General features: G+C 35.3%; 1 protein-coding gene across 4 annotated transcripts in view; it reads left to right on the forward strand.

Moving 5' to 3' along the window:
- Positions 1-13291, forward strand: part of PRKDC (protein kinase, DNA-activated, catalytic subunit) — a 244993-nt gene that overhangs the window by 14319 nt on the left and 217383 nt on the right. For 3 of the 4 annotated variants that reach the window (XM_064588357.1, XM_064588358.1, XM_064588360.1), the window contains exons 11-21: positions 1925-2071; positions 3824-3988; positions 4450-4618; positions 4930-4979; positions 5590-5715; positions 7004-7156; positions 8888-9003; positions 9334-9493; positions 10223-10309; positions 10750-10869; positions 11281-11440. In XM_064588357.1, coding sequence (XP_064444427.1) covers positions 1925-2071; positions 3824-3988; positions 4450-4618; positions 4930-4979; positions 5590-5715; positions 7004-7156; positions 8888-9003; positions 9334-9493; positions 10223-10309; positions 10750-10869; positions 11281-11440 — 1453 coding nt within the window. The remainder of the gene's footprint in view (positions 1-1924; positions 2072-3823; positions 3989-4449; positions 4619-4929; positions 4980-5589; positions 5716-7003; positions 7157-8887; positions 9004-9333; positions 9494-10222; positions 10310-10749; positions 10870-11280; positions 11441-13291) is intronic. The other variant, XM_064588359.1, reaches the window with a different exon arrangement.

Raw genomic sequence — 13291 nt, forward strand, 5'->3', positions numbered from 1 at the left:
TGTGAGCATCATTTGTTGAAGACTTTTCTTTCCCCAGTGACTTACCTTGGTACCTTTGTCAAAAATCAATTGATAGGGTTTATTGGTGGACTCTCTATTTTGTTCCATTCACCTGTCTGTCCTTACATCAGTACCTCACTGTCTTGATTATTCTAGCTTTATATTAAGTGTTGAAATTAAGTGGTGGATGTCCTCCAGCTTCTGTCTTTTCCATTATTATTTTGACTATTGTATGTAAATTTAAACATTGCTCCTGAGGGAAAGAAATTTTTCAATAGATTTATATAAAGTTCTTATAAACATTGTAGGATAGCAGCATAGAATTCAAAAAAATGTAGAAGGGTACAAAGAAGACTTAAAATCTTCTGGAATCCTACCATTAAGGAAAAAAAAATCACCATTTTAGTGGCATTGCTTCTAGACCTCCTCCTTCCTTTCTCTGTCCCTTACTCTCTCCTCCTTTCTCTCTCCCTTTACCTCCTTTCATTCCCTTTCTTCCCAAGGGAAAGGAATGGGGATGGAAGAAGAGCAGTGTCTTAACATAAAGGAATATTCATAATTTCTGTGACTTTATGATTTTCCATTATGTTGGATGTTGTCCTGATAGTGCATTGAGAGCTACATGATTAATTTGTAATGGCAACATAATTGATACATAAAATTATACTTATATTTAAGTCCATATTTATATTTGTCCTCTGCTGTTGGATAATTGTTTCCAACTTTTTGCTACTATATGCGGAAAACAATTGGATAATAATGTATAAAAAGGATGTTTGCTGAAAGCACAATAATAAAAAATTAGAAACAGTTTATAAATGTATAAGCACTATAGTTTATTCATAAAGTGAAAAACTATTCTGTGATTAAGTTGATGGTGTTTCCTAACATCTTGAGGAACATGTTCCTGATATGCTTATGAAGAAGGAAATTTTGAGGCAGTATGTATGATACCTCATTCTTCTAAAATAAATGGGGTTTCATTCAGGATTAGGGTATGTGTTGGTAGGTTGACAATGAAAGGTAGATACCTTTTTTCTGCCTTTGATAATTATCTAGATTCTTTCCATACTTGTCTTTTAGACAGTCTTTATGCTGAAATTAGGAATGATTTTTTGAACATTTGTATTAGTTCTTGCATTTAGGTTACTGTTGCAGTATGGTAGATGGAGATCAACTTGCTTCTCAAAGTACTTTTTTCCCTTGCCTCACCTAATTCAAGCTTTATAGTTTGTAGCTTATTTTTTTGAAAGATGAGATGCTTTGTCTTTCTTACTGATCATGAGTCCTGAGCTCTGTTTTGTGTTGCCCTAATGAGACACTGAGTCTGTTAATTCTGAACTCGCTGGCCGCTGGGCCTGCACGACTCTACACCACGCTGTGAGTTACAGACGAGCTCTAACTATGCTTTCTGCTTCATCAGGGAGCCTAAATTCAAAACCTGGTTTTTGTGCATGTCTTCCTACATTGGCCTGGTCTCTTTCAGTGCCTTTCTCTCGGAAAAAGGCATCACATGTAATAAAGAGAGTGTTTTTTCTAAATTTGGTGCAGCCTAAGCAAATTGAAGTGTAGTTCTTTATCAATAAAAGCGATTGTGGGGGCGCCTGGGTGGCTCAGAGGGTTAAGCGTCTGCCTTTGGCTCAGGTCATGATCTCGGGGTGCTGGGATTGAGCCCCGCATCGGGCTCCCTGCTTGGCGCGGAGCCTGCTTCTCCCTCTCCTCTGCTGCTCTTCCTGCTTGTGCCCTCTTGCTTTCTCTGTCAAATAAATAAATAAAGTCTTTAAAAAAAAAAAAAGCGATTGTGTGGAATTATAACAACACATTGATAATATCTAATTAAACAATGCTAACCTTTTTACATTATAATAGATTCCTTTGTTTTGCTATTAAATATTTCTAAAAAGTAAATATTATGCAATTGCAGATTTCTTTTATGATGGCGAAAGATGCAGAAATGCATAAGAGTAAGCTACAGTACTTTATGGAGCAATTCTATGGAATCATCAGGAACATGGATTCAAACAGCAAAGATTTATCCATTGCTATTCGTGGATATGGACTTTTTGCAGGAGTATGGCTCGTTAATTTATTCTTTTTATTTCATTTTGAGCATTTAAAGGAATATAATTTATTGCATTTTTTAATAGCATCTCACACTTGTGACAATATTGTTGTTACTTGCTTTGTTGTTAACTTGTTTTTTTCAATGCCAACTATGTGCTAGGATTCTGAATACGTATTATCTCAAATTCTCATAACTCTCCTACAAGCTTTTAGGAGTATTATTCCACTTTTCAAATGAGGAAACTGAGACCTAGAGAAATTAAGTAACTTGTCAAAGGACACACAGTTAATAATTTATAGAGCCAAGACGTAAATTCAAGCCTGAAGACTTGAAACAACATGTTTTTTCTACTGTGCTATGCTGCCCATTATTTATGAAGTAAAATTATAGTTGATGTCACTCAGTGTTTTAGAAAGAGAGGTTCTTGGGGCGCCTGGGTGGCTCAGTTGTTAAGCGTCTGCCTTCGGCTCAGGTCATGATCCCAGGGTCCTGGGATTGAGCCCTACATCGGGCTCCCTGCTCCACAGGAAGCCTGCTCCCTCTCCCACTCCCCCTGCTTGTGTTCCCTCTCTCGTTGTGTATCTCTCTGTCAAATAAATAGATAAAATCTTAAAAAAAAAAAATAGGTTCTTACGACAGAAGTATATTTAAGAATATTAATGGGGTGCCTGGGTGGCTCAGTCAGTTGAGCATCCGACTCGATTTCCGCTTAGGTAATGATCTCAGGGTTGTGAGATGGAGCCCCACGTCAAGCTCTGTGCTGGGCGTGGAACCTGCTTAAGATTCTCTCTCTCCCTCTCGCCTCCCCCCGTCTCACCCCAACCCTCTCTAAAAAAAAAAAAGACTATTGATAATAACTATAGTTATTTCCGTCTTAGTGGATCTCTGTGACTTCTACTTTATGGAGAAAATCACTTCCTACCTCTCTTTCTACAGATCTCCCCATCAGTGTCTACTCCCTTTTTCAGGGTACGAGAGCCCTTCTTCCCAGCTTTCTACTCTCACTACTCATTCCATTTCTGATCATTTCCCCATTTGCTTCCAAATGATCCTTCCTTCTCTTGCTCTTTTTAATTTTCATCTTCATTTGTCTCTGTTGGCTCCTTTGAATATATATAGGGCAGAAGAACCAGTATGTGAGAAGGCTTAGAGGTAAATGAGAACATGGAATTTTCAATTTTATACACTATGGTCTAACCAACTTAAACTTGTTCACTGTAGTTAGAATATGTTCACAGTGTAGCTGGAGCATGATAGACAAAAAGGGAGAGGACTCTAAAAAGATTAGTCAGATCCTCAGGGAAACTAGATTAGATCTGAGGTCCAAAGAAGCCTTTGAAAAATCTGAAGCTGAGTAGTAGCATTATCAGATTTGTGAGTTACAAAGATGGCTCTGGGTGTAGTGTGCAGAATGGTATCGTAGCTATTCCAGCTCTGAGTTTACGTCTCGGTCCCCCTTTAGGTGACTACCTCATGGGGCGCAGACTGCATCTCATTTGTCTTTGATAGCTACCATCTAAGCAATATCTAGAATAGCTGACTATCAATAGATTTTTTTGTGTATAAATACATATTTAGAATATAATTACAGATTATTTCTAAAAGCATCTTTATGAGATATATTGTATTTTATAATTTTCATTTCCATTAAAAAGCTTGTTAATATACAGCTTATCACATGGCTTAACATGACACCTTAAATAACATTATTTTGACATTGATAAGATTGGTAAAGACTTTTGTTTACCTTTCCAAAAGCCTTGCAAGGTTATAAATGCAAAAGATGTTGACTTCATGTACGTAGAGCTCATTCAGCGCTGCATGCAGCTGTTCCTCACCCAGATAGACACTGTTGATGACCACGTTTACCACATGCCAAGTTTCCTCCAGTCTATTGCAAGTGTCTTGCTTTACCTTGATACAGTAAGTGAAATAATTAAATTGAGCACGATTTTAACTATTTAATCTCAGTTCGTCAGATAATTTCACGGAGTCATATGAATTATATGCATTTAGTACAGGCACCATTGTGAACAAGGTGACATTTTTAGTTATACTTTGTGTTAATAGAATTATTGTCATGAAAGTTGACTTTTTGTTATCCAAAGCAGGAAAAATTATTTGTTACTTGTTTTATCTTTCTAAAAGATTAAGATTGCTTCTTGAGATAGAATTGCACCTTAGGTATCGTTCAGACAGCTTTACTCTGATTTTTTTAGGCAATCACAATAAGTGTTCAGCTTATTAGTAGATTGGATATAAGCCAGGTTTTTCATTTATCTAATATGTGTCCACTTGAGTTGTAATTACTTTGGATATTTGTATTATTCCTATATATATTTATTCCCTCCTCTAACTTTCAGTTTGCTCTCCATTTCTGATAGGTTCCTGAAGTGTATACTCCGGTTCTGGAACATCTCATGGTGGTACAGATAGACAGTTTCCCACAGTATAGTCCAAAAATGCAGTCAGTGTGTTGTAAAGCCATAGTGAAAGTTTTCCTAGCCTTGGGGGGAAAAGGACCAGTTCTCTGGAATTGCATCAGTACCGTGGGTAAGTTTGGAACTCACCCTTGTTTTTATGATGATGAATGACGAATACTTAACGTGTTGTTTGATATAGATACCTTTCATATCTTTTGATGCCTCTTGGAAAACTCATGTTTTGGTGGATCAAAACCTCCTTTCCCATCCTTTTTTTGAACCTTTTTTTAATTCCTTTTGCTTCTGAATCTTAATAATCCAAAATTTTAAACCAAAGAAATTAAACTTAAAGGAAAGAATTGAGAGGTATAGTTACATTCAGTGAAATAATGGTTTGCTTTTTGTTGTTTCCTTCATTTTTATTTACATTTTCTTTTTCAGTGCATCAGGCTTTAATCAGAATATGTTCTAAGCCAGTGATCGTTCAAAAGGTACATTCCAAATCTAAAGTTTTGGTATTTAGTCTTTTGTCACTGAAAGTTAGAAGTGATACTGGGGTTTTTAGTCTGTAAATATACAAAAATGGCCTTTTAATTATTAGTCATGCCTCACATTTTGAAAAGTGTAAGACATAATGCCTCTCTATTTTTTCAGGTGAATAAACTTCTCCTAAGTTATGGAACATCCTTAAATGTAACTTTACTATTATTTACACATTTTTATAAGAAGGGAATGTTTTCTCTCTTGAAACTTTGAGACAAAATGCTTAGGTTTGTCATGGAAGGCATATCTTAGTTACTCGAAGTTACAGGAAATAGGATGAGGTGGAAGATTGACCTGAGTAGGAAAGTGAGATAAATGACTTGGGTATTGTTTTGAAATATTTGTTCTTGCATCACTATTTTAGTCCCTGTTAGAAAAATCATGATTTCTTTTTCAGCTTGCTTATCCTTTCATGCTATACTGTCTTCCTCAATCAAATTATAGTCTCCTACTAGTGGGTGTTTTAGCTTAGAAGACTCTGAAAATCAGAACGTTCTGGCAGCCTTGCTTATTTTGTGAATCCACCAGTAAATATTGGCATGTTGTTTTCCTGCCCAGGGTGTTGAGTCTGAATCTGAAGATTATCGTGCATCAGGGGAAGTTAGAACTGGCAGATGGAAAGTGCCCACATATAAAGACTATTTGGATCTTTTTAGAAGTCTCCTGAGTTGTGACCAGATGATGGTAAAAATGACTGTTTTAAAGTTATGAAAGTACCGTTGTTCCTCTAATTAGTCTCCACAGTTTAACCCTTAGGACTTTCAGAATTAAATTTTACTAACTTTTCCATTGGTTTTTTTTTAAGTACTTTGAGTAATAAAAAATTAAAATGGTATAAGTTAAGAACAAAATCGTACAACTCATGTAAACTTAATAATTGCCGTAGCTGAGTCCTCATTTCATCCATGAGTAGCCAGTGTAGTATTTTTGATGCTAAGTTATTCTTCCTAACAGATCCAGCCTCTTAGGTAACAAAAGTGTAACAGTATTGTCACCATGGGAGAGCTATTCTCTTTATTTGTTAAAGATGAAGATTAAAAAGAGATAAATCTCACTGATTCAGTTGGTGTGAAGAAGATTGGTACACAGTTATTTACATTATTTATGATTAGAATAATGCCTCCTGCTTAATGTTTCTGGTAGATCTTTCTCTGATGTCAGCTTTAAGCCTGGTTCTAGCCACCATTTTATCATAGACTTTGACAAAGCATTATAGCCTAGGAAAAACAATTTTTGTCCATAGATGATTTCTATCCTGTGAAAAATCTTAGGAGTTTTTAGTTGTTTTCGTATTGAGATAAAATAGTATAGCAGTGTTAGTAATTTTACTTAATATTTCTTTCTTATATGTGACATTAGATATTCCTATAGTTTGAGGTCAAGTTCCATAGAATATTTGAGTGAAGGCAGAGTAATTGGTCTATGTTTTTGGAATAGTAGAATATTTTCACTTTTACAGAAATGACAAATTATACTTTTAAGTCCATTCTGAGGATAGGTATACATTTTTTCACATGTATGTATGCTTACATGTGTATATATATGTGCATGCATGCATATTTTTGTGTTTATACATAAATGTATAAGGATGTGTATTTCCACAAACATAAGTATATAATGTATGTGTGTGTATAGTATACATATGTGTTTTTACACACACACACACACACACACACACACCAAGTGAGATAAATGCCTTGACAAGGATTGGCCTAAATCTTCTCATTTGCCACTGTGTGCTTTGTATCTGTTACATGCCTGGGTAGGTCATATCTGACTGAAATGATACTGTCCTAGTAATTTAGGAAAGTGTCTACATTTTTCAGCTTGAAAACTTCCAGGTAAATCTGCTGTAGTTTACACAGAAGTTTCTATAATACCTAATTATGCGTATACATATATGCATTGTAATGCTTATACAGATACTTGTTTACATTAAATTTTGAAGTTTATTATTTTTCTTTATTTAAAGGAGTCTCTTTTAGCAGATGAAGCATTTCTCTTTGTGAATTCCTCCTTTCAAAATCTGAATCGTTTGCTATATGATGAATTTGTCAAATCAGTTTTGAAGATTATTGAGAAATTGGATCTTACACTAGAGAAACAGAATGTTGGGGGACACGAGGTTAGAGGTTTTGTCAATAATAATTTTCCATCATTTTTATACCAGCTCTCTTTGTATGTAAGCATCCAGGGAATAATAGCACATTTGTAGAATGTTGTAGGAAATTGATTTCTGCGGCATTCATGTGTGTCATTGATACTTTGCTATTTGAATAGCCCAGTGTGTAGAAAATGTTATTCCTATATTTGTTCAAAAAGTAATTTATATGTTTAATATTTTGAAACCACTTATTTTTAAAAAGTTGTTTACTAGGTTTTTACTCATTTCTTAGCAATAGTAAAGAGTCAAATCTTACTTTGCGTAGAGGTGACTTTTTGTAGTAGGGTAGGGAAACCTGGAATTCCTATTGTTTATAGCTAAGGAAACTCCAAAGTCTGGGTGCAAAGTATTAAATGTATTCTTGAGATAGTAGAATATAGGCAATAGGCAGAAAATGAAGAATACACATTCCCTTTTTTCTGTATCCAGATTTCCCGGCCTGGATAGAAGGTAAGTCATGGTTTAAGGCCGCCAGCTAGAAGCTGCTCTGCTCTTATCTGAGGACAAGTTTTAGTAAAACACTATGGTAATGACACTAGTGTTGAAGGGCTTGAGTTCCAGTGGAAAACATCTAATTTGCTTTTCAGCCCAGTGATTTTTTTTTTTCCCTTAGATTAGATTATGCATGTTAGTACATGTGTACTTCTACTGCAGTACCGTGAAGTTAGACAAGAGATAATGGGGTGGATATGCAGAGGATAAATAAAGGAAGCAGTAAAAGGCCATTTATCACATTGACTGTATTGCATTTGTATTGTTCTATTTTTTATGCTAGTTGATGGGAACACCAGTGTGTGTTCTATTACTTTTTATGCTTTGTTTATGTCTAAAATAATTTCATTGAAAAAGTTGCTGAAGGGGCTTCCTGGAACTGTGTCAGCCAACAAACGTGCTTTTTAGGATACATGTCTTTGTCACTTTCGTTGTCTTCAGTGGCTTCCCTTGCACTTTCTTTCTCTTCTTGTTTTCTGCTCTCTTCTGTTTCCTGATGTTTTTACTTCACCTCCAGGAGGTCAGTGGTCACCTCTGTGAGCATTTCCCAGTAAGCCTATACTCCGCCTTATACCCTCCTTTTTTACAGCTTCCAGTCTGCATTTCTTTTCCTTTTTTTTTAAGATTTATTTATTTGAGAGAGTGTGCTTGTGCACGCAAATTGGGGGAGGGGCAGAGGGAGAGAATCTCCAAGCAGCCTCCCTGCTGAGCACAGAGCCCAGCACAGGGCTTTGTCCCAGGACCTTTAGATCATGACCTGAGCCGAAATCAAGAGTCGGCCGCTTAACTAACTGAGCCACCCAGGCGCTCCCCGGTCTGTATTTCTAACTGCTTGTTTAACATTTCCACCTGAGTTTCATAACACAAGCACAGTATGTTCATAGTAAGTTACTGTTACTTAACATGGTCAATTATTCCTCTGGTTCTCAGCTTGAAACCTGCAAGTCATTACTGACACTTTTTGTGTTCTGAAATTCTACCTCTGTCAACAGGTTTTTTGCTTCAAAAAGTTACAGCCCCCCCTTTATATTTTGTATTTGCACCACTCACCTCACTTTGTAACTTCCTATGTGTCCTTTTCTTTAATGTTTTCTGCAAGCTCTGTCAGCTTTATTAAATTGTATTAGTTGTAATTTTGAGGACCCATCTGTACCTTTCTCACTTTGATACAATGTTTGTTTGGGTACATCTACTTTTAAGGATGAAAAGGAAGTTACTGGTGTTTGGGTGATCCCGACCTCAGATCCAGCTGCTAACTTGCATCCTGCTAAACCCAAAGATTTTTCAGCTTTCTTTAACCTGGTGGAATTTTGCAGGTATTTTTTAAAATTCTAATTATTTAAGGGTGGAAATCACCAGTTATTAGCTATAATATAGGAAAACCACGTACACAGATGTATGAAATGAAATAGTTTTAAACTCTAAAATTGCTTATATGAACCATTAAAATATATCTATAAACATACCAGCTTAGAATTACCATTGTTTTTCTCTTTAAAAGATGCTCAGGTGGGGAAAAAAGGGAATATGAAAATGTTCATATAATGGAATCATATACCTTTTTGATTATGTCCCTTATAATTTTGAAGCTAAATAAAAATATATGGTAGGAAATTCTACATTAAGCTTTTAATTTGTTTTTACAGAGAGATTCTTCCTGAGAAACATGTAGAATTTTTTGAGCCATGGGTACATTCATTTGCATATGAATTAATTTTGCAGTCTACACGGTTGCCTCTCATCAGTGGTTTCTACAAATTGCTTTCTGTTGCTATGAGAAATGCCAAGAAAATAAAATATTTTGAGGTAAGCTTTTTTTTTTTGTGGGAACATTGAATATTCTTTTGTTTTTTAGGTTGTATGAGTATGTATAAAGGCATTATAAAAGATTATAGTATATTGCAGTTTTAAAATCTCATTGTATTTTCCGTACTTTTAAAAACTGATAGTGTGAGTGGCAATTGAATGACACTGTTAAAAAAATTAATAGCATTTCCTGTTCTGATTTACAAACACTTGGCTAATAAGGTTAGATTAACAGAAGTTCTCAAAGTGTGGTCTAGGACCAGTATCAGCATTACTTGGGAAATATATGCCCTCTGCAGACTTATCTAATCAGAAACTCTGGGGGCAAGGCTGAGCAGTCTGTGCTCACAAACCACCCAGGTCATCTGTTGGCTAGCGACATTTGAGAATAACTGAATTAGTATAGCTAACACTCTATAGTCAATCATGAGTGGTCCAACTGGTTACATACAGGGTGAGCAGTTCTCTTGGTTCATAGGTGTATGTATTGGAAGACAGGGAAGGGGGGAATGGATTTAGCTAGGCCTCTGGCTTTTGACCAGCCGTTCACTTTCCATCCTATGCTTTCTCACTGTCCTCTGCCTGAAGTGTTATCAGAGCCAGTTTTTTTTCCTCTCTGCATAAGACCTTGGCAAAGTGAAAATGGAGTCACCCCTTAGAAGTGCTAGGTTAGGACACACAAATCCATGATTATTGTTCACTTTACTAATTTACTGCTTTATTCGACAGGGAGTTGGTCTGAAGGGTCAGACACAGTCTCCTGAGGATCCAGAAAAGTATTCTTGCTTTGCTTTGCTTGCAAAATTTGGTAAAGAGGTAACTTTTAAATGATTTTTGCAGTGTTATCATGGGCTATTTAAAAAGGAAAGTATGTTGATAAAAAATCTTAGTGATCATAAATTATCTAATTACTTAAAAATTGGTTTGCTTAATCCAGATTGGGATTAAGGGATTAGGAAACACTGATAGAGGAAAATCATTGTGTTTCAAAAATCCCTTGAGTTTTCATGATACACCTTGACTGATTTCAACTTGAAACTAATGGATTCTTTAGCTCTCTTATAATGAGAATTAAGTACTTCAACAAATGAACTTTTCCTCGAGATTAGTGCTTAATTTGTAATTAAGCCATGTCATATAAAAGCTGCATGATCACTTTTTATATTTGAGAATAAGGTAAATATTTTTTAGTTGATTTTCAAATTATAGGCTCTAGTCAGGTGCATAGCACTGTATTTCTCTTCTTTCTTGTTAAGGTTTCAGTTAAAATGAAGCAATACAAAGATGAACTTTTGGCCTCCTGTTTGACCTTTATTCTGTCCCTGCCACATGACATCATTGAACTTGATATTAGAGCCTACGTTCCTGCATTGCAGGTAGATGCATTATCTTAAATCCATTTTCTTCACGTAATGTTATGTTTTCTAGAAAACATGGAAATATCAAGGTCTTGCCACTGCAGTCACAGTAGGTGCTTACCCATCAGACACCCCTGGTTCTGCCACTTAGTAGCTTTGGGACTTGGGATACTTGGCTTGGCCTCTCAGAGCTTCCCTTACAGGTGGACATGAGGATTAAACCTATGTGTTCAAAGTCTGCAGTGTAACACCAACTACATAGACTGATGGTGTTTGTTTTCCCAATAATGACATGGGATGCACTACTTACCTCCAGAAATATCTGTCAGTAGAAGGGTTTATTCATTAGAAACCAAAACTAACTGGTGTTTTTTCTTTAAATGTTAAATTTCCTACATTTCAGCTTACCCTGTTTGTATTAATATATAGATGGCTTTTAAACTGGGCCTGAGCTATACCCCACTGGCAGAAGTAGGCCTGAATGCCCTAGAAGAATGGTCTGTTTACATTGGCAAACATGTAATTCAGCCCCATTATAAAGACATTTTACCCAGCCTTGATGGATATCTGAAAACTTCAGCCTTATCAGGTAAGGTTTAGAAGAATTGTGATGTGTATCTTAAATAAAATAGCAATGTAATAACTTCAATAGGACTATTTGTATTTTTATAATTTCTGAAATTTGAACATATTTAAAATATGTTTGATATTTTTGTTATCTCCCCAATTTAGTCAGTATAATTGGGACATAAGAAATAACATTGGGACATATAATTGAGGTATTAAACCTGTTTTTCATTTTACTCACTTATATCCTACCAAGATTTATAGAATCTTCAAGGGCAAGAGCTCTATCTTTAATATCATGAACGCCTTATAAATCCTAATACACTGCCTTGAAATAAATAAATAAATACATTGTTAAATGGGAATTAAAACTATAAAAATTCAATATTAATTTTACATTTTGTTGATTTTTATTGGCTTTCCAAATATAATTGATGAAGTACTAATATTAGCCAGTTATGAAGAATTATCATAGTAGATACAGGTTTAGGAAAAGATTCAAAGGGAAAAAATCATTGGCCAGGCAAAAGTATACTGGTCAAGAAAAGTAGTAGAGTTCAGAAGACAGATTTACTTGAACCAGAATGAAGATGAACATTGTTATTAGATGGAGCAAAAAGAAAGATTCAGATTGGAGAAAGACACTGAAATATTGCTAAGAATTTAAACATTACTGTCATGAAAAATTAAATGAATTAAGTGGAAAATTAAGTGTTAATTGTATCTATGTAAGTCATTTTTTGTTCAACTTAAGTTTTGTTGGTTTGGAAACATTTAAGTGGAAGTTGTGTGACACATTTTATTCAGAGTCTGGTTTTTATGACAACCTTGATGCATATTCAGAGTTTAAGAAGAGTCACAATTTTGAGAGATTTTTCTGTAAATGCTAACAATAACAAGCATTATTTAGAGACAAAAAAATATAAGCTAGTTAATGTTTATAGCTTACTTAGGCTTTAGAAATTCACATTATATAAGGATTGCTGCTATTTGAGTAAATCACTAAAATACATGGACTTAGTTTAAAAAATGAATATATCTAGTAGCAAATGGTACTTTTTGCTTTCTGGAATTTAGTTCAGTCAGTTAGCTCATTGAAAAGATTTATGTTTCTTTTGGGGCACCTGGGTGACTCAGTCAAGCATCTGACTTTGGCTCAGGTCATTATCTCAGGGTCCTGGAATCAAGCTCTGTATCAGGCTTCCCACTTAGCAGGGAGTCTGCTTCTCCCTCTTCCTCTCTCTCTGCCTCTCCCCGCACTCGTGCTCTGTCTCTCTCTCAAATAAATAAATAAAATCTTTAAGAAAAAAAAGGAAATGATGTGTTTCTTTTATTTTTTTTTAAAGATTTTATTTTTATTTGTCAGAGAGAGAGAGGGAACACAAGCAGGGGAGCAGGCAGAAGGAGAAGCAGGCTTCCCGCTGAGCAGGGAGCCTGATGCGGGACTCAATCCCAGGACCCTGGGATCATGACCTGAACTCAAGGCAGACGCTTAACCGACTGAGCCACCAAGGCATCCCATGTTTCTTTTAAATGAATAAGGGAAGATACTGTGATTCTTCTAAGCAGAGGATTTATCTACTCATAAATATGTATAATGTAGATAATTAGAAGATAGGGAAAAACAGTGAGTAAAATTAAATAACAAGAGAAAATCCATAATCTTAAAAACTATTTTTAGTAATGTTTTATTTGAAATGATCAAACTTTCAGGATAGTTGCATTAATAGTGAAAGGAACTCCTGTATACACTTTACACAGATTCCACAGGTAAGGTTTTGTTCCCTTTGCTTTATCATTACATGTACACTCCTTGTATTTCAAGATAATATAGGTGTGTGTATTTACACATGACATTTTTTTCTGAACCCTT

Source organism: Mirounga angustirostris, unplaced genomic scaffold, assembly GCF_029215605.1.
Source record: "Mirounga angustirostris isolate CCGP_5_RB_7025 unplaced genomic scaffold, mMirAng1.0.hap1 SCAF_4, whole genome shotgun sequence".
In the NCBI taxonomy this organism is placed as follows: domain Eukaryota; kingdom Metazoa; phylum Chordata; class Mammalia; order Carnivora; family Phocidae; genus Mirounga; species Mirounga angustirostris.